The sequence below is a fragment of the Notolabrus celidotus genome, chromosome 15, assembly GCF_009762535.1.
Source record: "Notolabrus celidotus isolate fNotCel1 chromosome 15, fNotCel1.pri, whole genome shotgun sequence".
In the NCBI taxonomy this organism is placed as follows: Eukaryota; Metazoa; Chordata; class Actinopteri; order Labriformes; family Labridae; genus Notolabrus; species Notolabrus celidotus.
The window spans coordinates 5,844,505-5,868,502 of NC_048286.1; the positions used below are offsets into that span (position 1 = coordinate 5,844,505).

Sequence of the window (23,998 nt, forward strand, 5' to 3'; positions counted from 1 at the left end):
GGCCGTGTATTTCATCTCCTCCTCTCTATTCTTCATGTAATCATGTCTGTATGATAAATAGCAACATGTATCAGCTGTAGATTAACATAACACACTCTGAATCTCTGTGGAAAAGTAAACAGAGATCGTCGCGGGACCGGAAGCAGGCGACCGACTATCAGGGAAACCACACTGCCCTCAAGCGTTTCGGCGGAGTATTGCTGCGCGACACGGACACAACGAAGCAAAAGTATGTAGTGCTCATGTCTGCGACGACCACTGCTGCGTACGGGCGACACTGAAGTATAAACCAGCCTTAAGCTGTAGTGCAGTCACCAGCCACCAACAGGAGCTGTAGCTACAGTTAGTGCTCTACTACCCTGATATAAACAAGCACAGGTTACAGAAGGCATCTCGTAGCACGGCGTGGGTTGTCAGTATGTTGATCTAGAAAGTGGAGATCAAGTTGTATATAGGATGTGTCAAACTGGAGGAATGTGTAACCAGCGCAGGCATGTGGATATTAACCTGCGAGGAGGACTGAAGGCTGGTAGTGCTAGCCCTCATAGTGTTAGCCACACTCTGCAAACTAGTTCAACATCATCTACTTGCAGACTCTGTGATCATACTGATGGCTTTCCACTGTGCTATCCTCTCTCTCAATGCAAACATGAGGCAGCCTGTCAGATTCACTGTGATTCTCATCTTCCAGCCTGGATAACAGCAGTGCAACATAAAAAAATAACAGTATTAAACCAAATAACAGCATTACAGGTTCCGATCTTTAATGTGAAATCAGAGTAAAATAACTGCAACAGGAATATGGTTACTAATAGAGAACAAAAGCTCCAAGACCCTTTAAACAGTTTTTTCTTCAGTTAGTTTTAATCTAGGAAAACCAGGTTTAAGAAAATATTAATCAAAGCTGAATGTTTATACATACCTTCAACATTTCTTCAGGGAACTTAGAAAGTTCTGCAAATGAGTTCGCTCAGTACAAATATTCTTGAAAGGGGAAGCGAGGGAGAGAAAGTAGAGGATTTTCTTTTATCTGGCTGTTTGAGGAGTTTTTCTTCTCACTGTTAGAATCATAAAACACTGGCTGTGTTTCTAGAAAGGTAAGCTGATGTATTTCTCCACAGCTACCTGCACACACTGAGGGCATGTGGGATGTTGAGCATTTCAACGCCAAGCACAAAAAAGAGCAGGTATCAGAAATATACAGTGTGCTTTTTCACATTCTCTCAACTGGAAGATGAAAATAATGCAACCTGCTTCTTAATTAGGCTGCTGCCACCATGATGAGGTGAGGCAGCGACACAAAGTGGTTCTAAACTATGAGAATATCACGTCTACATGTGTGTGGTTTCATCAGGTCTGCAGCCCATGGTGCATTCACTGTACACCCTGAACACTGAGGTGACTACAGTGGATTCTGGCCGGTCACACAGCTTGTTATGTGATGCACCGTTTACTGAAATAAGAGTCCCTATGGAGCTGCTGCTCTGGAGCAAAACAGCAGGCAAAGCCGACCAAACTACCCCTTTGAGAGGAAGGGAGCTGTGGATAATGGCGACACACACAGACACACAGACACACACAGAGACACACACACACACACACAGACACACGCACACAGACACACACACACACACAGTTGTCAGATAGCAGGCCATTATCCTGACTGACTCCAACTGTAATGGCTGCTGTAAAGAAGAGTGTGTCTATATAAACAAGTCAGGGATAAAATCAGAAAAGTCACACTCACTCTGTATTCTCTCCCTCTTTATGTCTGTTCCACTTCCTGCTGCAGAGCTTTGCAGCAGAGTGCAGCTGCACCTTCATCAGCAACCCCGCACAGCTGTACATGAACACAACTGTGACTCTGGAGCGCAGTAAACAGCTCATACAGGTTTACAATGTTACTTTACTTAGGATATCTGTGGTTTTTTTCATCATCAATTGGTTTAAATGAGTAAAGAACTTTTCAACTGGTTCGCTTTACTTATGCCTTTATATCACCTGCAAAAGCCTGGGGAGGTATGGGAACTGGTCTCACTGACCGTTAAATCATCTGCAGGTAGAAGTGCTAAAAACTCTCAATGACATATACGATTTTTTAATTTCTGCATGACTTAGAAGGAACAGTAAGGGTCAATAAAATAAAGACTTAAAAAGTATGGATATAACTCAACCATTTATTTGCGTAAACATTGGGAAGTCTTTTAAAACTGCCCAAATTGAGACTTTACTTGAGCACAATTAAAGAGACACTGCTGAAGTCTGCAGGTAAACAATGTCACATTGGTTTATTGAGTGCAGCTAAGGTTAGCAAAGCTGGCAGCAGCAGCAGCAGCCTTCAGTCCTGCTTGCAGGTTAATGTCCACATGCCTGTGCTTGTTACACGTTGCTCTGGTCCAGTGGTTAGAATAGAGTAGAATGGGGGCGCAGTTGGCCTCGCGGTCTAAGTGAGTGCCCTATATGTATATGTATAGTCCTTATCGCAGCGATCGCAGGTTCGACTCCTGGCCTCGACCATTTTGCTTCATGTCTTCCCCCTACTCTATCCTCCTAGCATTCCCTTTCTCTCTTCAGCTGCCCGTGCCATTGAAGGCTACATGCCCCAAAAACTTTTATAATGTTATATTATTTATAGAAAATAACAGAGTAATATGGAATGGGATGGAACGGAACAGAGTGGAATAGAATAGATAAGACTAAACTAGATGAGATGGAATAGAATAGAATAGAATAGAATAGAATAGAATAGAATAGAATAGAATGAGATGTTATATAATTGAATAGAATAGAAAAGAATGAGATAGAATACATTGGTCTAGAATAGAATACAGTGAGATGGAATAGAATTGAATAGAGTGGAATGAGATGTAGAATACAATACAATAAAATGAAATGGAATAGAATAGAACAGAATAGACTAGAATGGTATCACATGGAATAGAATGTGATGAAATAGAATGGAGTGAGATAGAATAGAATAGAATAGAATAGAATAGAATAGAATGTAATGAGACAGAATAGCATAGAATGGAATGTGATGGAATAGAATTGAATAATTAGATAGAATAGAATGGAATGTGATGGAATAGAATAGAACAGAATATAATAGAACATAACATAATTTGATAGAATAGAATAGAATAGAATAGAATAGAATAGAATAGAACAGAATATAATAGAACATAACATAATTTGATAGAATAGAATAGAATAGAATAGAATAGAATAGAACAGAATAGAATAGAATGTGATGGAATAGAATAAAATAGAATGGAATGGAATGACATAGAATGGAATAGACTGATATGGAAGGGAATAGAATAGACTTAAATAGAACAGAATGGAATGACAGAATAGAATAGAATAGAATCAGATGGAACGGAATAGAACAGACTAGAATGGGATAATAAAGGTGCATACTAGTGAGGGTTGTGATTAAACAAGCACACTTGGTTTAAGGGTTTAAGAGTTTAAGAGGAAAAATCAGTAGAACTACTACCAAAACTATGAGACAGAATATTATCTAATCTGCAAAATCCTACTTTATTTTCATGGACGTGGCTCTCACTGCTGTGTTTAAATGTTGAGGCTTCAGGTGACCCTCCAGATACAGAGATATCTGTCTGTATTCTACATGCAGGTTTTATTGTCAGAGCATGCGAAGCCTCAATAATCATCTCCATCCCTCTCCTGTCAGATCCTTCAGATTGTGCTGATAACAGCTGACACCTGCTGTTGTCATCGTTCTTGTCTGTCTTTGATTGTTTTACAGATCTCTGATAAACTCCTCCACAGATCACTCCTCTCTTCTCCTCTCTCCTTCCACCTGCCAATGTCTGTATCACGGATGATAAACCTGCGGAGCAAAGCAGCTTTACAAGAGTCACATCCTTACCTCTGGTTTGATGCTGTGTGTTTAACTTTCCTGTATCTAAAGAGTTTGATTATGTTTATGACAGAGCTACCATCTGTCCAACCTCGCTCAGGTCTATTTTGGGTGTAATTAGATTTTGGTAGCAGGTGAGGAAGAGCTCTTAACATGCTTGTGTGCGTGTTCAGAGTCCTAGCGGCAGGTTGCACCCTGAGGTAGAGATCTCCTCGGGGAAAATGCAAACCCTCGAGAGGGAGAGAGCCGCCTTTCATCTTCCCTCCATCTCTCTGTTCCTGCTCCCTCACCCTGTTCGTCCCAGCTGGAGGGGATCTGGGCTCCCACAGCTCTCTGTCATATTAAAACCAAAAGATCAAAGGAGATGAGCAGCCGAGGAGAAGAGGAGGGAGAGAAATGAGAGGAATAAAAATAAAGGAGATGATGTGAGAGAAATAAGTGGATCAATAGAGACAGAGAAAGATGGGGAAATAGTGGAGAGGAGAGGAAAGGAAAGGCAGCGAGTAAAATGGAAAGATTTTTATGAGTCATGACGTTTGTAACTTGAAAAGGAAAAGTTTTCTCTGAACTTCTGAAAGTGTTTGTACTTGCTTGAAGTTTTTTAGAGTAAAGAATCTGTTAAGTCAAAAGTGACGGACAGGAATATCAGATAAACTTTGAAGGACGTGTAAGATTGAACCACACATGAACCAGAATGTTAACATCTGCTCGTCATACTGTATCTTGAAAACTTAAGAAACGCCATTTCACACTCACTGTTTTCTAAGAATCTGTACCTCCCTGAAGCTGAACATGAGAATATTTGGAGTAGATTTTTAAAGCAGAATCTGCACCATGTTGAACAAACACTGTCCAGGTGTCAGTTGGGTTTACAACCAAACTAAAAGTCAGTTTTTTAGTCGAGTCGGCTCCACAAAGATCAGACAAAGTATGGACACTTAATGGCCGAACACAAATCCGTCACTGCACCATATCTGATAGGTTTCTATTCTAGTCAATCTGTTAACTTCAGAGGTTTTCAAAGGACCATAAAGACAACATGGATGAAGAGAGGAGGAGGAGAATCCTTGATTCAGTGATTACCTCCAGAAAACCTCGGACACATGACTCCGGCTGTCCGGCAGCCCTGCTCTGCGCTATGTTCTGAAAACGCAGCCAGTGGGTGTTGACCATAGACTGTATAAATAATGGACGTAGTATCCGTGACGTCACTCGTCTGCTTCTGAAGTGCTGTTTTGAAGCAAATCGTCAGTGGGAGCCATGTTGGAAATGTTGAACTCAACCTAACTGCTGTCGAGCTAGTGTGAGGTAAAGAGGCGGGCTTTGAGCCTCCTAGCTAACAGCTAGTGTTCCTGCCTGTCAGTCAAGTCAGCTGTGCCTCTCAAAATGGAAAACTCGTAATCTCAATATCTTTGAAATTGCTGCGTTATGAAAAAGTTCACCCCCTGTACAGTGTGTGTCGATAAAGAGATGAGCAAACCAGATTACACTCATTTTTTGTACCAGACTCTAAACATGTTTATTTCTGCTGTTAAGATCAGCTTCTTTGAATTGGTGTGTATGTGGTTCCCGGAAGTTTTTAGCACTTCCACATTGGCCTCATATTATTAGACCAGAGGTTGCTGCTTGGTGTCGACGGACAAGAGAGCACAGAGCCAGACCGCAGCAGATCGGAGATGGACCGGACACAGATCTGGTGGAAGTCCTGGGTTATCTCAAACTCAAAGCAGACACAACCAGCATGTGAACTCAACAACAAGAGAGCACTGTGATCAGGATTCAGTTAAAGGTAATAAAGCCCCAAAAAATCCCCAAAATAATATGAAAAAAGAGAACTTCCATCTGTTACTTGGGAAAACAGAGTCCACTATTCATAAAAATTCTGTCCCAGGAGTGTTTGACATGTGGGCATCAGATGCATCCATCGAGCATGAACAGAAACAAGAAAAGTGAACAAAACTTTAAAAAAATATGCGTGTAAAACATTTTCAAAAGAGAGCACTGAGCGATGGGAAACATAAGAAAAAAAGTAACAAAGAGAGAGAATGAATGAAAAGATTGAAAGAAAACTGATAGAGATGGAAAAGTTGAGAAGAAGGTGTTAGACTGAGAGTGTCTGCACATTAACAATCATCTGCTCTCACTCCTGAAAACACGAGCGCACACCTACAGTGTTTATCTTTACACACATTCACACCACAGTCACAAAGAATGCAGAAACAGAAGGACAAAACACATGCACACACACTCTCACACACACTTTAACACACACACAGAGAGAAACCTGTCTGACTCTGCTCCATCTAAGCTCCACAGCAGCACCTACTGGTCATTTATTCTGGATCTGTCCTGAACCTGCTGCTCTCAAAGAAGTGAGCTGTTGATGTTCATCCGTCTTATTAAAGCAAAGTACACAAACACAGTAAACACACACACACACACACAAACACACACAGCTTGAATCCTCTGCTGGATGCATTCAATGTACATTTAAAAAGCAGCCCATACACCCGGACATTCAAACCCTGACAGAACTTGTAAGTTTTGGCTGCACATTATGCATGCACATACGAACACACGCTCCACATCCAGTCTGAGGTGATTTATGAGTACACGGCTCAGGTTTGCATGATTTATCCTGCTAAAGCTGCACCGTGCACCTGAGGGACTCCACTCTCTGTTACACACATACACACACACACACACACACACACACAGCACAAAGGCTTGTTAGTTACAGGAAGGTGTGCATTCTTGGTCATGAGGATTTGTTTTGGTGCACATGCTTGTGGACTAAATGCATGCGAGCTTGTTCACTTTGGTTTAAGTAGCTTTGAGTTTTAGCGTATGCATAATACATGTGTATGTTCCTGTCTTTTCTAGGTTAATGACATTCTGTGGTGCGTTTACATGTTTGTGTATCTGTGTGTTTGTGTGAAAAGTTTCTATATTTGTCACACAAGGAGCTTTTACAACTTGCGTGTGTGTAAGAATGAGTGTCTGTGTGCAACTACGCTGACACTGCACACATATCTATGGCAGCATTAACATTCCAGCACAGGTGTAGGACAGTGTGTGTGTGTGTGTGTGTGTGTGTGTGTGTGTGTGTGTGTGTGTGTGTGTGTGTGTGTGTGTGTGTGTGTGTGTGTGTGTGTGTGTGTCGGTGTGTGTGTGTGTCGGTGTGTGTCGGTGTGTGTCGGTGTACATGTGCTGACCTGACTTCAGTATATCTGTGTAACAACATCCCCAGTGAGTTGTGTGAAGCCTCCATCCCACCATGAAAGATAACTCGGTCCCTCAGCAGTCTAATGGCTGAGGACACACAGCAGCATCACAAGCACACAGACAGGAATGAGACTGTGTTCACTGCATCACACTGTGAGACACACACTGTGAAACACACACACTGTGATACACACACACACTGTGATACACACACAGAGAGAACTACATACTGATGGCTTCCAGTTTCATGGCAGTGAAAGAAGCAGAGTACAGGCCGACCTATAGAATGTTTTTATTATTATTATTACCTGCACCATAAAATCATTCATATCAATGTAACTAACCCAACTGGACAAAGAGGGATGTGCCTGAGAGGTGTTAATTGTGAAAACAATATTATAATGAAGAAAAATAATAATAAGAAGAAGAAGAAGAAGAAGAAATACTACTGATAATACTAATAATACTAATACTAATAACAATAGTATTAGTAATAATAATTATAATAATATAACAATAACCACAATAATAATAATAATAATATACAAATCATACTTATACTAATACTAATAATAATACTAATACTAATAATAATAATAATACAACTCCAGTTAAATTTAACTATGTGTAATTTTAGACTTTCAAATAAAGGTAATGCTGTGTTTTTTTGTGTTTTTGTGACCGTGCTGCAAAAGCCCATAAACATTTTGATTCTCCTGATTTCCTGTTGTTGCATCAGAGACGGTACAACCAAACTTCACTTAAAAAAACAAGCTTTTTAAGAATGTGTTTGTGTGTCTGATAGGATTTGTTTGATTTTTTTTTATTCGTCTACAGTTAAATATGAAGCTTGCAAGCATAACAACAAGTGCATTTCATTAATTAGGTGGTTTCTAGAGTAGGGGGTGGGGGGGTTGCAAGATGTCTTTCAAAAAACACATTTACAGGGCACCGTTGGCCAAGTGGCCCCATATATAGAGGCTATAGCCCTCGTTGCAGCGGTCACAGGCTCGACTCTCGGCATCTACCATTTGCTGCTCTGTGCTCCCAACGTTTCCGGTCTATCTGCAGCTTTCCAAAAGGCAGATTGTTCAAAAACATACCTTTAAATAATAATTATTATTCATATTTAAAATCACATATTTTATCCATAATGGCAAAACATATATAGTAATAAACAGGATTCAAATAGATCTATTAGTGGAAAATACAGTTCAAATCTGAGCTGCAGAGGCGGCGATATTCTTTTTATTTTGTCCAGCAGAAGAGAAAATCAATTTCACATAATGTAGCAGGAGAGAGGCTGAATGCTACAGAGCAAATACTTCATAATTTACTTCAACGTTGATGCTAATTCAACTATCCCTACTCTGTAACTGTCTCCATGCTGGATCACAAAAAAATTAAAGGTTAGCCAAAAGATGCTGAGGGGGGGGGCTTATGAGACATTGGATGGAGGTTTAAAAGAGTCAAACTGAAGTTAAAGTTTGGTTAACACAAAGTATAAAAGCTTTAACCACGTTATAGCTCCAGGAGAATTTTAGAGAATACCAGATTCTGATTGGTCGGCAAATATCCATTACAATCACACATGGGGACACTCCAGACTGTTTCTAACACAGCTCTCGCAATGTCAGGGTTTGGTTAGGTTACGGCACCAAAACGTTATGGTGAGTTTGGAAGATATGTTATGGGGGGGTTTAAATGAAACAAATAAATGCATTTTTTTTTTAAGTGTAATTTTTATACTTTTATTTCTTGCCACATGACCCCTGAGGGGATCACGACAGATCGCCAAAATCATCAGATTGTCATTTCTCCCTGCGCAGTTTCAGGTCCACATACTGTAGGCTTCTTTTCTGCAGACCAGCTGCAGTAAGCACCTTAATATGAAAGTCACAGGTGCACACAGACGTCACCTGTGATCTGCTTAATGCAACAGCCTCACATGAATATAATTTTATATTCCTTCTAGCATAAAAAAACATTACTGTTGTTGGGCTGTTGGGTGTTTTTGTGTTGCACAAATGTCAATTTTAGGATTGGCCTGTTACTGCTTGCATGCAGCTGTGAGCAATTTTTAACTCCTCAAGGGACAGTAGGGGTCATCAGTCTCTGGCACCGTTGGCTGAGAAGTTTGGGAACCCCTGCATCAATTATTAAAGGTTGAATGATAAAAAAAAGGTGCAGAATCAGGTATTCATCCTTGTTTGGACAAATACATAATTCTTTGTTCTAGAGTTTGACAGCATCTGTGAGCGATGTATGTGGAACATCCAGGACCTCTGTGTTAATGCTACCTGACTCCAGCTGCAGGTGTCAGGAATGGAGGTGCTGACAGACCTCAGGGGAAGACCTTGAAGTGTGATAGGACCTGTGCTGTGAAGCTCATGCATCTCAAACTTATGAAGTTTTCCTGAACTGTTGCAGCCAGCATTGGTTATGCATTGTGTTTTTGGAATTCAGGTTCCTGGGGGGATTTTCAAGCCTGAGACTCAAATAAAGTTTCTTATCTGTACGGGTGGACTCTCATTTCAAAAATCATTACATAAAAAGCACTTCTGGGCAGATACATAGACACATACACTTGAGCATGGTTAACTTCTACATTGACCCTTCACTGCAGTGGCCGACGCGGACGTGAGCTCTATTGTTGCGCTGCAGTACTCTGCCGAAATGCATGGTGTGACAGTCGGGTCGCCTGTTTCCTGTCTTGCTCGGTTTTCTGTTTACTTTTTCACAGGGGTTCCACTAATGATGGACAGCTATTCCAGAAGTGCTGTTAATGCAGGAACTACCATACCATCAAGCTGACCAATCACAGGGCTTATGGGCAGCCATATTGGTAATGCTGAACTCAACCTAACTTCGTGTGAGGTAAAGAGGCGGGCTTTAGGCCTCCTAGCCAACAGCTACAGTGTTCCCGCCTCTCAGTCAAGTCAGTCATGTCCTTAAATGGTCAAAACCTTGTAATCTTAATATCTTCTGAACCGTTGCGTAATTTTTTTTACCCCGTGTGGTGTGTGCCAATCGGGAAATGAGTTATCCAGACTACACTCGTTTTTTGAACCAGGCTGTAAGCATGTTTATTTCTGCTGCAAAGATCGTCTTTTTGAATGGGTGTGTATGTGGTTTCCAGTGTTTCTGCAGCCAGCCTCTAGTGGACGCTTGGTGAATTGCAGTTTATAACACTTCTGCATGGGCTTCATATTTTGAGACCCGAGGTTGCCGCTTGGGCCAGCCTCTTTACCTCACACCAGCTCGGACAAAGTTTGGTTGTGTTCAGCATTTCCAATATGGCTCCCACCAACGATTGACTTCAAAACAGACTTCAGGAACAGATGGGTGACGTCATGGGTACTACGTCCATTATTTATACAGTCTATGAGTTATACACACGCACAAAAACCAACACAAATACAGATACCTGTAACAACACCCACGGGACACAAGGAAATGTAACACATCAAGCAGCACACGCGCTCCATGACATGCAGGTCTACAGAGACTGTTGTCTCCCTTCAGAGGTGAAAATCGACCGACAGGGTACCGGCTGTGTGTGTGTCATTTCTGAGTGTGTGTTGTATCATTGTGCGCGAGGTTCAGCTGTCCGTGCTCACACCGCAGGCAACTGAGCGGCTTGTGGCTTCTCTTCTTAATTGGTCGATTTGCAACCGAGTCAGCAGCCTCCACGCTCACAGCTGACACACAAACACACAAAGACAACATAAACGCATGAAACACACACTCATGAGGGCCTCAAACACATTAATCCATGGACACATACAGGACGCATAAATGCCCTCATGACTCATTGATACACACACACACACACACACACAGGGTGCAGAGCAGACCTCTCCGCTGCAGCACCTCCAAACAGCTCTCATTAATACACACTCCACTGACAGCCCACTGTTGCCATGGCGACCTCCTACCTGTTGCCAAAGGGTGCTGGGAGTTTCAGGGCTTGTGAACGCAGCTCCAAACTATCGCAGTTCAATTTCATTCATTTGAGCGCGATTCAATCTGACTCACTTCAGCGCAAAGCACAGCCCTGTTCTGTATGTAAAATAAGCTTGCTGCATTATTACGACACTCTATTCTAATTCTTCTCTTCATTTCACCCTCCTCTGTTCCACCGTATTCATCGGAGGAAGATAAGATGAGACTAACTTGAGGAAATTGCGCGGCTCAATTCATCGTTCCAAAGCTGCTCTATTCTAATTAAATCACGGCGTGATTCGACTCTCGCTGTGCTATTCTTCACTCACATACCGTTCTATTTTACACTCTTAACAAAGGCTCAATACACTTCTGCAGAATGGCTTTCTAAGCTAATTGTATTCCAGCAGAAGTCTTTTCGGTGCAGTAATGAACTGAAGAGAAGGTTTGGGGAGAATGCAAGATATTATATGGATATTAAACATACACTGAAGGCCCAAAACTGCTCCTATAACAAAAATAACTACATTAAACTTCATCTCTTTTTGCTCTTTGCTATTCTGAAGTATAGTCTTTACTCTCATGATGTGTCAGCTTCCTCTGATTGTGAAAATTAATATTCGACTGCGGAAAAAAACACATCGGTGGCTGCTTTGCGAGTGGGCGCACTGCATGACGGGTCAGGGACAGGTCACAGGTGTCACACATGCACAGCGTGAAGCAGACAGCAGAGAGAAATCCTTCCGTCCCCGGATCCTCAGTGCGCTCTGAACGCATCTTTTCCTCCGTTGGGAATACAGTGAATAAAAAGAGATCTGGCCTCTTCACATGTGGACTGTCTTGTGTTTTTGGCAAATAACCTGTCAGGCCTAAGACCCTACATTGACAGTGGACTAAAAGAGCCTGACAATCAGTGACACTGGGATAAAATGCAGTTTTTCCTCTTTTTTTTTTTTCATACAAGCGCCAAGAATGGAAGTGGACTACTTTTTCATTTTTAACTTTAACTTCAATTAATGTTAATAATATTTGCTTCAATCACTGAATGAAGCCTGCCTATATTAGGGACAAGAGTGGGGACATTTAATTGCTCGCACAAGTCTTGTTCAGCACTCACTCAGTGCATTACGCACAGCGAGCGGTCTATGGTCTTCAAAGTGTTTCGGTATAGACCATTAGGTCATTTACTTGTTTTGTAATGTGTAGGTATGTTTTAGGCATGTTATATCTTAAATAAAAATACATATACAAGTAGTTATGTCTCCTTGTATTAGTTTGTCCACCTGTTATTGACATAATGCGCAAATATAGATATTCGAATGGTTCGAACCTATGGGATTTTTTTAGAGCGAATATTCGAACGTCATTTTGGAGCATTTTGACAGCCCTAGTTGTCTGTTTCCGGCCTCACTACATTCTCGGTTTACTTTTTAACAGCGATTACGAGTAGGGCTGAACGGTTAATCGATTTCAAACCGACATCGTGATGTAATAGTATGTAATTTTCAAATCGCAAAGGCTGCGATTAAAAAAAAAAAAGAAAGTTTCACGTACACAGACGCAACCTTACGTGACATGCATGCAGTAGGCGGCTGTAATGCACCTTTCAGCTGATTTGCCGACGGCCAAAAATCTCAGAAGAACGAGACACGGGGGATGAAGAAAACAACTTCAGCCACCTTAAGTTTTGATTTGATGTTTTGTTGTTGAATTCTTGAAAAATGGCCTCAGCAGAAGAACCGTTTATATTGAGGCGTACAAAATAATCAACACGCTGAATATCAACATGTGGAGCAGGCTTATAAATAATCCCTGCAGACGCAGAGTCAGTGAAGACCCAGACAACATGTGGATTTACTGCAACAGGACAACTGAACAGAAGCATATTTAAGACTCACAGTGTCCAGTTTTCTGTCTACTCGTTCTTAATGAGAAAAAATATCATGTTTATGCGGTCAGGTGTCAGCCAGGAGCGCAACCGGGTCAGAATCAGTCCGACGGAGGAGAAAAAAAAGAGACCTGTCACTCAGCCGCAGCCCCAGCTGAGCGTCTCCACTGTGTGCAACACCTTCAGTCAGCTGATTCACATCCAAACATGCTTTAAACTTAAAACAAGACTGCAAGTCAAAGTATTTAGTAAGTTTACAACTGTAATTGAAGTAGATAAATAAACCGTCTTTCATATTAATTCATGCTTCATTTGCCTTTATCTTAACAGAAGTCTATCCTATGAGAAAGAACAGTTTGTGTATAATGAATCTGATATTGTTTATTATAATACAGATTGATTTATTGCTTGTGTTTGTTGAAAAATACATGAGAAGAGGACCTTGAAAAAATAACTGCATATTAAATCGCAATATTAAGGAAAACGATCGCAATTAGATTATTTTCCAAAATCGTTCAGCCCTAATTACGAGCATATTTTGTTAATTTACAGCTGATACATGTTGCTGTTTATCATACAGCAATGCTTACAGGGAAGAATAGAGAGGAGGAGATGAAACATGCGGCCGATGTGCGGGGATCCCGTAAGTGCTGTAAATGCAGGAAATAAAATGCCGCCAAGCGGACAAATCACGGGGCTTGCAGTCCACGTCGATTCAACACGTAGTTACATTTTGGAGGAGGTGCACGTCAGCTATGTGCGTAGGCCTCTTCTAAGTACGGGAGATACGCGGACCTCGGGCGTAGGCTACACCATTTGACGCAAAAGTATAAATCAGGCTTAAGCCCTCTTTCTTCTTCTGTGATTTGCTAAATATTGTCAAAAGTGTAAACAGCGTTGTAAGAGTGACCTTTCTTTTGTACAGTTAAATGCTTTTTCTCTAGAATTAGAATCTGAATGCCTTTATTGTCACTGCATGTTCACATACAACGCAATTTGCTGTCTCACTAAATAACTGCTCCCATTCACTCTGCTCAGCACACACTCACATACACACCCATTAAAAATAGATCATTAAAGTGCAAAGGAATAAAGTGCAAAAATGCTATGCTGCACATCAGTCTGTCGGGACGATGCCATTTAGATTGCTGAGGTGGTACACTGTTCCTCAGTCTGGAGGTGCAGCATTTCAGGGCCCTGTTGCGTCTGCTTCAAAAAACACATGAACCAAAGGTCTCCTTTACCTGGTCCTGCACAAACCTCCATTCAAAAAAAGGGAACATAGTGATGAGTATTCATATATGACCATCACAACAATAGAACAAGACAGAGGAGGATAATCGAATGCATTCAAACCATATGAAAACAACAATAAGTCTTCACTCTACAGTGGATGCTCTCAGGCTTCATTATACGTCTGGTGTGTCTCATCTGTTCTTAAATGTCATTATCTAATCCTGTAAGAAAAGAAAAGCTTTTCTCATCACAGCACAGTTACAACATCGTTCCTGTAAGTAAGTCCACTAAGTGGAGCTTGAATCAGCGTGACATAAAACAGTGACAGCGAGCGGAGAGAGCGCACACACAAGACGGGCCAACAACAACAGACCTCGTACTGGAAGTGTGAGCTTGACATGACAAGTGGAGAGCAGAAGTCTTCATGTAGGTTGGATTAAGACATCTTGTTGAGGTTATTTCACACATAAAAAGATGGACAAAGTAGACGGATCAACAACATCTGATCAGTAATATCTCTTTCACTGGCACGCAAAGAGAGTTATCCTTCCATTAGACACACACAGTCGTGTTTCCATCAAGACAGAGGACATAACACTGATTTACACTCAATTCTTTAAGACATACTTCACTATAATCAATACCTGTCGGACCATAACTACATCTTTTTAAATTAAATCTTAACCACAAAAAATAGGATGGTCTGAGACAGAGACTTCTGTCATCTAGAGGGGGTTGAAAAAACTGCATCTCCCATGAGAGCTATGATAGTGAGATCTTGTGCTGCACTTACATAGATCAAGCTTCATCCCAACATGATTTGTGGAGACCATACATCCGTGACATCACACATCTGTTTCTGAAGCGCTGTTTGTAGGCCAATTATCGGCGGCAGCCATATTGGAAGTGTTGAACTCAACCTAACTGCCGTCCAGCCAGTGTGAGGTAAAGAGGCGGGCTTTGAGCCTCCTCGTTAACAGCTACAGTGTTCCCACCTGTCAATCAAGTCAGCTGTGCCTCTCATTGCAGAAAACTTGGAATCTTAATATCTTCGATATTGCCGCCTTATGACGAAATTCAACCCCCGTATAATGTGTGCTGATCAAGAAATGAGCTATCCAGACTACACTTGAACCAGGCTGTAAACATGTTTATTTCTGCTGCAGAGATTGTCTTTTTTGAATGGGTGTGTATGTGGTTTCCGGTACTTCCAGAGCCAGCCTCAAGTGGACACTCAATGAACTGCAGTTTTTAACACTTCCAGGTTGCCACTCGGTGCAGACATGGAAATTATTGTTCGTAACTTTGAAGCATCAATTTAGAAATAATTTAATTTTGTTTGATTCTAACATTTTGTGTGCGACAGTTTTCGTTGTTGTTGACATTTTTATGGAGCGAGGAAAGTTATCAAGTGATAATGTGTGACATAGTCATGTAAAAAAAAAATCTGAGAACATCTTTAGAGAACTGTAGTGTCTTAAAATCCTGTGGCTAACATATCCAGGAGTTTTCTTCTTTTATGATTTGAAATGTAATCATTTTTTAAAAACATTCAAATAAAGACACCTAAATAATGACTATACAATTCAAAATAAATAAATAAATTATAATTTTTGGAAAGACAGAGGAGAACAAACAAACAACAACAAAAAAATACATAAATAAATAAATAAATAAACATTTTTAAAGACATAAATGAAGAATTTGTGTATATAGGGACAGTAAATGTATGGTACGATATTTTTCTCATTAGAGGAGTTGCTATGCTCACTTTTTTCGGCTGCAAATAATCCATCAAATTTATGTTTCTGTTTGTTGTTTGTTTGTTCTCCTATATCCAATAGTTTTTAAAATCAATGGTCACCCATCGTGAACTGTTAAGACTGACTACAGGCTGATTTATTTACTCTGTGGTTAAAGTGATGACAATGCTGCTTACTGAGAGTGAAATCATCGTATTTAAGCTCAAAGGAAAACCAGAAAATCAAAGCAGAGTGACTGTGTGTGTGTGTGTGTGTGTGTGTGTGTGTGTGTGTGTGTGTGTGTGTGTGTGTGTGTGTGTGTGTGTGTGTGTGTGTGTGTGCGTGTGCGTGTGTGTGTGTGTGTGTGTGTCTGAATGATGCAGGAAGACTCTGTGTGTCTGACTGAGGGAGGTGAGACTTGACCGAGGGATGACCCGAGGAGCAGGTGCACCCAGAGGGGAGGGGACGAGTAATTCAAACATGATAAAGCCTGATCTGGTTTGCAGACTCTGCATTTCTGCAAACACAATTTGTAGCATCCGGAGGGCAAGGTCTCACTTTATAAATGTCGAAAAATGTTTGACTGTTTTTTAAATGTTGTAACAGAATGATCCAATGTGATCCTCTAGTCAAAGCATCAATAGAGAAACAGCTACATTTTAAAATTCAATGTTAAGACCAAATTTTTCAGTCTCCTCAGGAGCTGATTCTAACTTTTAGACTGTTTTTGCTTACTGGAAGGGAATGAACCTTTGCTCTATCTGACTTTGAACCTCCTTTTAGTGCTTTTATAACTCCAGAAGTTTTTCTGAATAAGCTTTATCAAAACAGTGACTACATCCTGAGACACAGTTACCATGATGTAGCAGGAACTATAAAATTTTTATAATTTAACGACTTGCACAAGGTTGTCCATGCCTTTATCATGTCAAGACTGGATTTTTGCAATGTCCCTTATTTCGGCTTATCTCATACTTCTGTCCACCGCCGAAAATCAGATCACATAACTCAAATTCTTGTTTCTTCACACTGGCTTCCTGATGAATTCTGCATTGATTTCAAAATATTATTACTAACGTACAAAGCTCTACACAGTCTGGCTCCCCAGTACATCACAGACCTTCTCAGTAGGTATAAGCCTGCCCGCCCTCTTAGATCAGCCAACATGGGCTTGTTGGTTGTTCCGAGAGTCCGTCTGAACTCCAAGGGCTTTCGGGCTTTTTCGTTGCGGGCTCCTAAACTGTGGAACGACCTAATTTTAAATCACTTCTTAAAACTTTTTTTAAAGGCCTCCATAAATATGTAAACATGTTATTTTGCTCTTGATTTCTTGTTATGCATTCTAGTACTTTGGAGTTTCATTATTTTCTTTCTTTCTTTCTTTCTTTTATTTAATTTTTTATTATTATTATTATTTATTTTATTTATTTTTTCTGTAAAGCAATTTTTGTTACTGTGTTTAGAAAAGTGCTATAGAAATAAAGATTATTATTATCATTATTGTTATAGGGAGAAAAAATGCACATCCATGTTTCAAACAGCTCTCTGAAATGGACTCATCTTCTGGGACTTTCAACAATGTGACCACAATGTGACAGTGTGAGCACATCCCTGTCTCACAGTGTGATTATAACTTCCACATATGCACATCCACGCTGACACACCCACCAAGCAAAGACACAGTGAGGGCTCTCAGCAGCATAAGAGGATGCAGGGAGGACATGTTTCTCTCTCTGTGTGTGTGTGTGTGTGTGTGTGTGTGTGTGTGTGTGTGTGTGTGTGTGTGTGTGTGTGTGTGTGTGTGTGTGTGTGTGTGTGTGTGTGTGTGTGTGTGTGAGTTTAGGGGAGCAGATGGTCTTCAGCGGGTCATTAATACCAACTACAGCCTCCTGCAGTGACCTCTACGTCTTCACCCCCCTTCAGACTAAAACCTCTTAGAAGACAGATGATGGGAAACAGCAGCTGCGCTCTGATCCATGGTGAGAATTTGTTGTACTCTTAACCCCTTTGCGGAAGACACTGTTTGCAAGATGAGTTATATAACAACAAGAACAGTGACAAGTTTGATGATGAGTTCATTTTGCATAAGATTGCTGAGACTAAGATCTGTACTTGCTGGAGTCCCTGAGCTCCTTTGTCTTGTAGGTTCCTCTGAGCTGCCGTAGGTGGACTCCAGCTGATACGGACGTGCTGGACTCCAGCGGCAACAGCTACTACTACTCATCTCATTACTATCACCGCTCCATCTCTCTCTTATTCTCCTCTATCCTTCTTTCCAGACCCAACTCAGTCGAGGCAGATGTGTGTCTAACATGAGTCTGGTTCTGCTCGAGGTTTCTGCCTGTTAAAAGGAAGTTTTACCTTGCTGTAAGTTGACTGTCATACAAACAATTTGTCACCTTGGATCCAAAGTTGCCCTTCAACACAGTCCAAAACCTTTCAGACAAAAGTCAACTGGGGGTGATTTCTTTGTGCATTGTGTTTAAATGAGACCAAATATCTAGTAAGTATTCAAGACAGGCAGAGAAAGAAGAAAAACAAAACTAATTTGCCATCCCTGTTCACACCACTGAGTCCAATTAAACTGCTTTGTCATGTGCTCAAATACAAAAATAAATATGTGATAACAAAACTGCAACTGCCAACGTTAAATTGTGTTTAACTCTGCACCAGCATTTTTGGAGCACGGCTCTCTGCTCGAGGAATAAGAAAAAGGTTACAGACAGGCGATAAGAGAAATGGCAAGAATTAAATCAAATCAGTCATTCGCTAAAGCTGAACATGCACTCAGAAGCTTTTATCCACAGCAGCAAACATTGACTCAACATGTTGAATCAGCCAATTCACATCGCTTAGAGCAAACTAACACTAATGCTGCTGGACACGATACAAAGGCTACATGTGATGGTCAGCAACATACAGCTCAATGTGGCTGACTAGCAGAGTTTCAGGAGGCAGAAGAGGTTGTAAAAAAGAGGAAGAAGCCACAGAGTCTGTCCCATTACGCCCATTACTTGGCATGCGCGTTCATGTGATTTGCACTTTATCTGTGCTTACGGTAAGACTGCATCTGAACGGTATTAGCCCAAGTATAAATCCCACAATGCATCTTGTTGGTGAAGTTTATTCCCACAAAGAGCCATTACGAAGAGCCACAAGATTGCCTGCTGAAGAAATTCCAATTTAAGATGTTTAAAAGATGCAAAATCGGTAAGCTGTATGTTTGCAGTGAGCCGGTCCATGGTAATTAATAATGTTACAATTTTTTTTATAAAGGGGCTACGTATAAAATGTTCCAATCCATTAACTGTTCCTGTTACGTGGCAAAACATCACCAAAGTGTGTGCATAACCGAGCGCACTTAGCTAAGTGTGGAGAAATGGGACAGGGCCTCAGGGTTTAAAGATAAATGGCAATGCACAAGTGCTTTGAACTTGTGTTCCTTCTAATGGCCAGCAGGGGGCGACTGCATAATGAAGTGTGATTGCATGGAAATTAATGAGGAAATTAGCTCTGCACCGCTAGCTAAACATGGCCATGCAGCAACCTCTGGTCTTCATGGAGCATCCACTTGAGGCTGGCTGCAGAAACACCAGAAACCACATACACACCAATTCAAAGAAGACGATCTTTGCAGCAGAAATAAACATGTTTACAGCCTGGTTCAAAAAAAGGCTTGGCTCTACGCCGCTAATTTCTCTATCGGCACACACTGTACGGGTCAAATTTTTTTTTAACTCACAGTTCAGAAGATATTAAGATTGCAAGTTTTGCCCAAATAAGGACATGACTGACTTGATTGACAGGTGGGAACACATAGCTGTTGGCTAGGAGTCTCAAAGCCCGCCTCTTTACCTCACACTAAGTTTGGTTCAGTTCAGCATTTCCAATATGGCTCCCACCGATGATTGGCTTCAAAACAGCGCTCAGGAACAGATGGGTGACATCACTGATACTACGTCCATTATTTATACAGTCAATGGCCTCAACTTAGCTTCTTAAAGGGCAACACACATGATCCCTCTATAGCATGCATGCAAAAACCCAGACCTTTCTTCGTCTGTGTTGCTGCTGAGATTGATATTCTCTGACACACTCCGGACCTCCCATTAGCAAAACACTCCTACCTCAGCTTTCATGAGTTCAACTTCAGATCAGTATCTCAATATTGCACTCTGAGTAATCCCTCTTCATCACACCAACGAATAATGTAGATTTCTCTCCACGGGACAGATGTTACACGAATACAACCAACAGGCCACAGGACCATGACAGCATGCATGCACGCCCCTTAAAACAGCAGACTTCTGCAGCTTTGTTTCAAATGTGAACTCATTCAAGGGGATCTTTTTTTTGTAATACAAGCCACGCAAAGACCAAATATGAGCTGAGTACTGCATGAGGGTTATGATATGTTATCATGCTTTATGAACATATTCATAGAAAACTTAGTTGTGTATGCCCCACAAGGGAGCAGAGGCCCCAGTCCTGGCAGCCTCCAGTTAAACAGGACCATATGTATGTAGTGTATGTAGCTTATGTGATTTTCACTACATCAACACTGTGTTGTTCTTCCATCCATGACTTTTGTGTCAGTGTGGATTCACAGTGAAATGTCTTCAGTGAGGGAGTGAGGGCCAGGGGAGTGATAACAGTGGGTCACGTTCTGGACTTGATCTGGGACGCTCAGACTGGATTTCCCAGAGCTTAGAGCTGAAGGAGAGTGAAGGTTGAGACTGGCTGTAAATCTTTGATAGTTCAAGGTGCCTGTTTGCTTTTTGTCCGAACACATAAAACTGAGGGATACAACGTGGACTGGTGCGTGCATGGTCTTCTAAGCTTGTTGCTGTAGCTTTAAATAATTATTATACCACCTCTTGGTAGTCTGTTCAGTGTTCTGCAAACCTTTGCCTGTAATTACCTTCCATCGAGCCAGTTTTTGAACATTGCTTTGGCATACCATGTGGTAAAAATAATGCTCTTGTTGTAGCGTGAGCCACTACACAAAAGCATCCTCGTCAAAGCCAGAAGTGTATCCAATTTGTTTACTCTTCAATGTCCTCATGTCTACTGAGCGGGGTCCTACCTGTTCCTGTCTCTCCAGCCAGCGGTCCACCATGGGGTGATTGGCGCTGAGTGATGACCGGGCCGTCTCTCTCTGAAACTCCCTCTGATTGGCCCATGTCCCTGCATCCCGTGGCAGACTGCGGTATGTGTCCATGCCTTTACCCTGCAATGAAACAATGAGGATAATGTTAAGACTTACATTTTGGACCTGGACTGTCAATGCATGCTCACTTGTCTTTTTATCAATGAGGCAGATGTCTGCCTGACATAAGTCTGGTCCTGCTGGAGGTTTCTGCCTGTTAAAGGAAGTTTGTCCTTGCCACTGTAACTAGCTTAATACTGCAAAGTGCTCTGCTCATGGTGGATTAAGATGAGATCAGAGTCCTGTTGGTAAGATGGGACTGGATCTTATCCTGTCTTGATATTGGGTCTTTGTTAATAATAGAACATAGAGTACGGTCCAGAGTACGGTCTAGACCTGCTCTGTTTGGAAAGAGTCTTGAGATAACGTTTGCTGTGATTTGGCGCTATATAAATAAAGATTGATTGATTGATTGAAAGCCATAGAGACCTATTCTGGGAGGAGACCACGGGACATACCCAGGACACGCTGGCAAGATTACATCTCTCAGCTGGCCTGGGAACGCCTCGGTATCCTCCCAGAGGAGCTGGTGGAAGTGACCGAGGAGAGGAGTATCTGGGCTTCCCTGCTGAGACTGCTGCCCCCACATCCCAGACTCAGATAAGCAGAGGAAGATGGAAATGGATGCATCCAGGACAATGCATGCTCACTTGTCTTTTTGTCAAAATATTTTTCTTTTAGATGGACGGATGTCTAATGTATATGAAAAGAAGGCATAAAGGCAAGTATGCTATGTCATATTTGAAGCAACAGAGGAGCTCTACCCCAAATATCCCACCTGGGCTCTAAAGGAAATTAGAGGTCACTTTGAGGGCTGTATATATTGAAAACTACAAATTAGGAGTCATACATTAGCAGCCAAGTTTAAATAACTTGGTTTACTTCAAGAGTTTTGACATCAGTTCAGACAGGATCATTCATAATTCTGAAACTTTTTTGAAACAATCAGAGAATGCAGCTAGAGAGAAGGTATGTGGACCCACTGCAGGGAGCAAAGCGCAGTTTGAAAATTCACTCCCATTCATCATGTGAAATGCAGCTGCACGCCTGCTGACTGCGAAGAGACAACGAGGTCACATCACGCCTGTACTGGATTCCCTTCACTGGCTTCCTGTCAGTTTTAGGATCATGTACAAGATATTGACGTAAAGCTTACATGGGCTGGCACCATCATACCTGTGTGAGTGTTTGCACCTGCACGCTCCAGTCAGAGCACTCAGGTCAACACACCAGGTGGTTTTAGATGTCCCAAGATCGAGGCAAAAAACTTAAGGTGACCGAGCCTTTGCGGTGGCTGCTCTCACACTGTGGAACAGTCTGCCACCTGATATAAAATATGCTCAGACCATTGAGAACTTCAAATCATTACTTAAATCGCACCTCTTTGCATTGGCTTTTAATACCTGTTGAGCGAGACATCCAACATTTTATTTTGCTTTGATTTATTCTGACTTTTTCTTGTGTTATCTATTGTGTTTTTAATATCTATTCTTTTCTAACTAATATTTATTTTTATTGATTGTGTTTTTAAGCTTGTACAGCACTTTGGCAAACTGCGGTTGTTTTTTAAATGTGCTTTATAAATAAAGTTTGGCTTGACTTGACTTGTGTACAGCAGCTGTTTGCTTGTCTGTGCAAAGCATTCTGGGATACCTGGCAGTGCCATTTAAAAAAAAATCCTTCCTCCCTCATTAAGTCAAAATCATACATTTAAAGTAAAGGGTGAAATACTGTTTGGTAAATAATCCTTGTAGTGCCGCTTTTATTGAAAAGACTCCTCAATTTGAGACAACCAGTGAAGCAGCAGCGCTGGGCTGCACATCTCTAGCTGGAATAAGTGCTCGTCAGAGGGTCTGCACCATCAGTGAGTCTGTGAGCACTGTATGTATTGTAAAATGTAATGGATGGTTGTAAAATCCCAACCCCTGCGTTCAGCAGCCAGCCTCCTACCTTCCTCTCCAGGCTGTTGGTGCCGGAGGAGTGTCTAACTTTCAGGAAGCCGGCGGTGGTGGACCAGCGAGTTGGGTTCTTCCTGGATGGCGTCTCGTCTGTTTGGACCCGTGACTCGCTGCCACTAAATGGGCCATTGATGGTCATCAAGGCGGGGTCGCTGCTGCGCCGGACGTGGAGGGGCATATCTGAGGAGGATGAGAAACAGCAAAGGTGAGCTTTGATCCCAGATTTTGAAATAATACTGCAAACTTGTTAGGAGGAGAGAGCGCCATGAGTAGAAAAAGTGTATAGAAAACCATTAGCCTTTGCTGTAGCGATAAGACTCCAGATGAGGGATGATTGATGTAAATAGGCTGGAACAAATTTCATTCCTCAAATGTTTGGTGCTAATAAAGGCAATTAATCATTCAGACTTCATTATCATCCCATTGTGGATTAATCTGACTCATCAGTGAAAGTCTAATCAGGCAGCTCTACTTTACTGTCCGTGCGCTGCCTCCTAACACAGAGCAGAGAAACTGTGTGGGAACAACAATATGCGAGAGGGCCTATTGAGAAACAGCAGTGGAAGTGGAAGCCTTCCATTAAAACTCTTCACTCTGTTTAAAAAGTTACAGTGTGTGGGAAGTGGGCCAGGGTCCAAAATAACAACTCCAACAAGGGCAGCGTGCATGAAACACCACAGCCTTCGCTCATACATAAGACACAGCGCTATGACATTCAAAATCTCCCACTTACAGACCTCTCAAAAATCCCACAGGCGCATTTGATTGGCTGTAACAAACGCAGCAGACCACACGAGAGAGAGGGAGAGTAAAAACAAAAACTCAAATATTGTTTAACAAGCTGTTTTTAGACAACAAGGCTGAGAGTTCTGTTCCCATGTCCTGCTGCGTGGTGCTGGTGTGTGTTCA

At 41.6% G+C, this 23,998-nt stretch overlaps 1 protein-coding gene across 4 annotated transcripts in view; it reads right to left on the bottom strand.

Moving 5' to 3' along the window:
• The window catches only part of pard3ab (par-3 family cell polarity regulator alpha, b), a 372,199-nt gene that overhangs the window by 200,592 nt on the left and 147,609 nt on the right, over positions 1 to 23,998 (bottom strand). For all 4 annotated transcript variants that reach the window (XM_034702113.1, XM_034702112.1, XM_034702111.1 and 1 more), the window contains exons 4-5: positions 23,082 to 23,269; positions 21,009 to 21,152 (exon numbers count right to left, since the gene is read on the bottom strand). In XM_034702113.1, the coding sequence (XP_034558004.1) occupies positions 21,009 to 21,152; positions 23,082 to 23,269 (332 nt within the window). The remainder of the gene's footprint in view (positions 1 to 21,008; positions 21,153 to 23,081; positions 23,270 to 23,998) is intronic.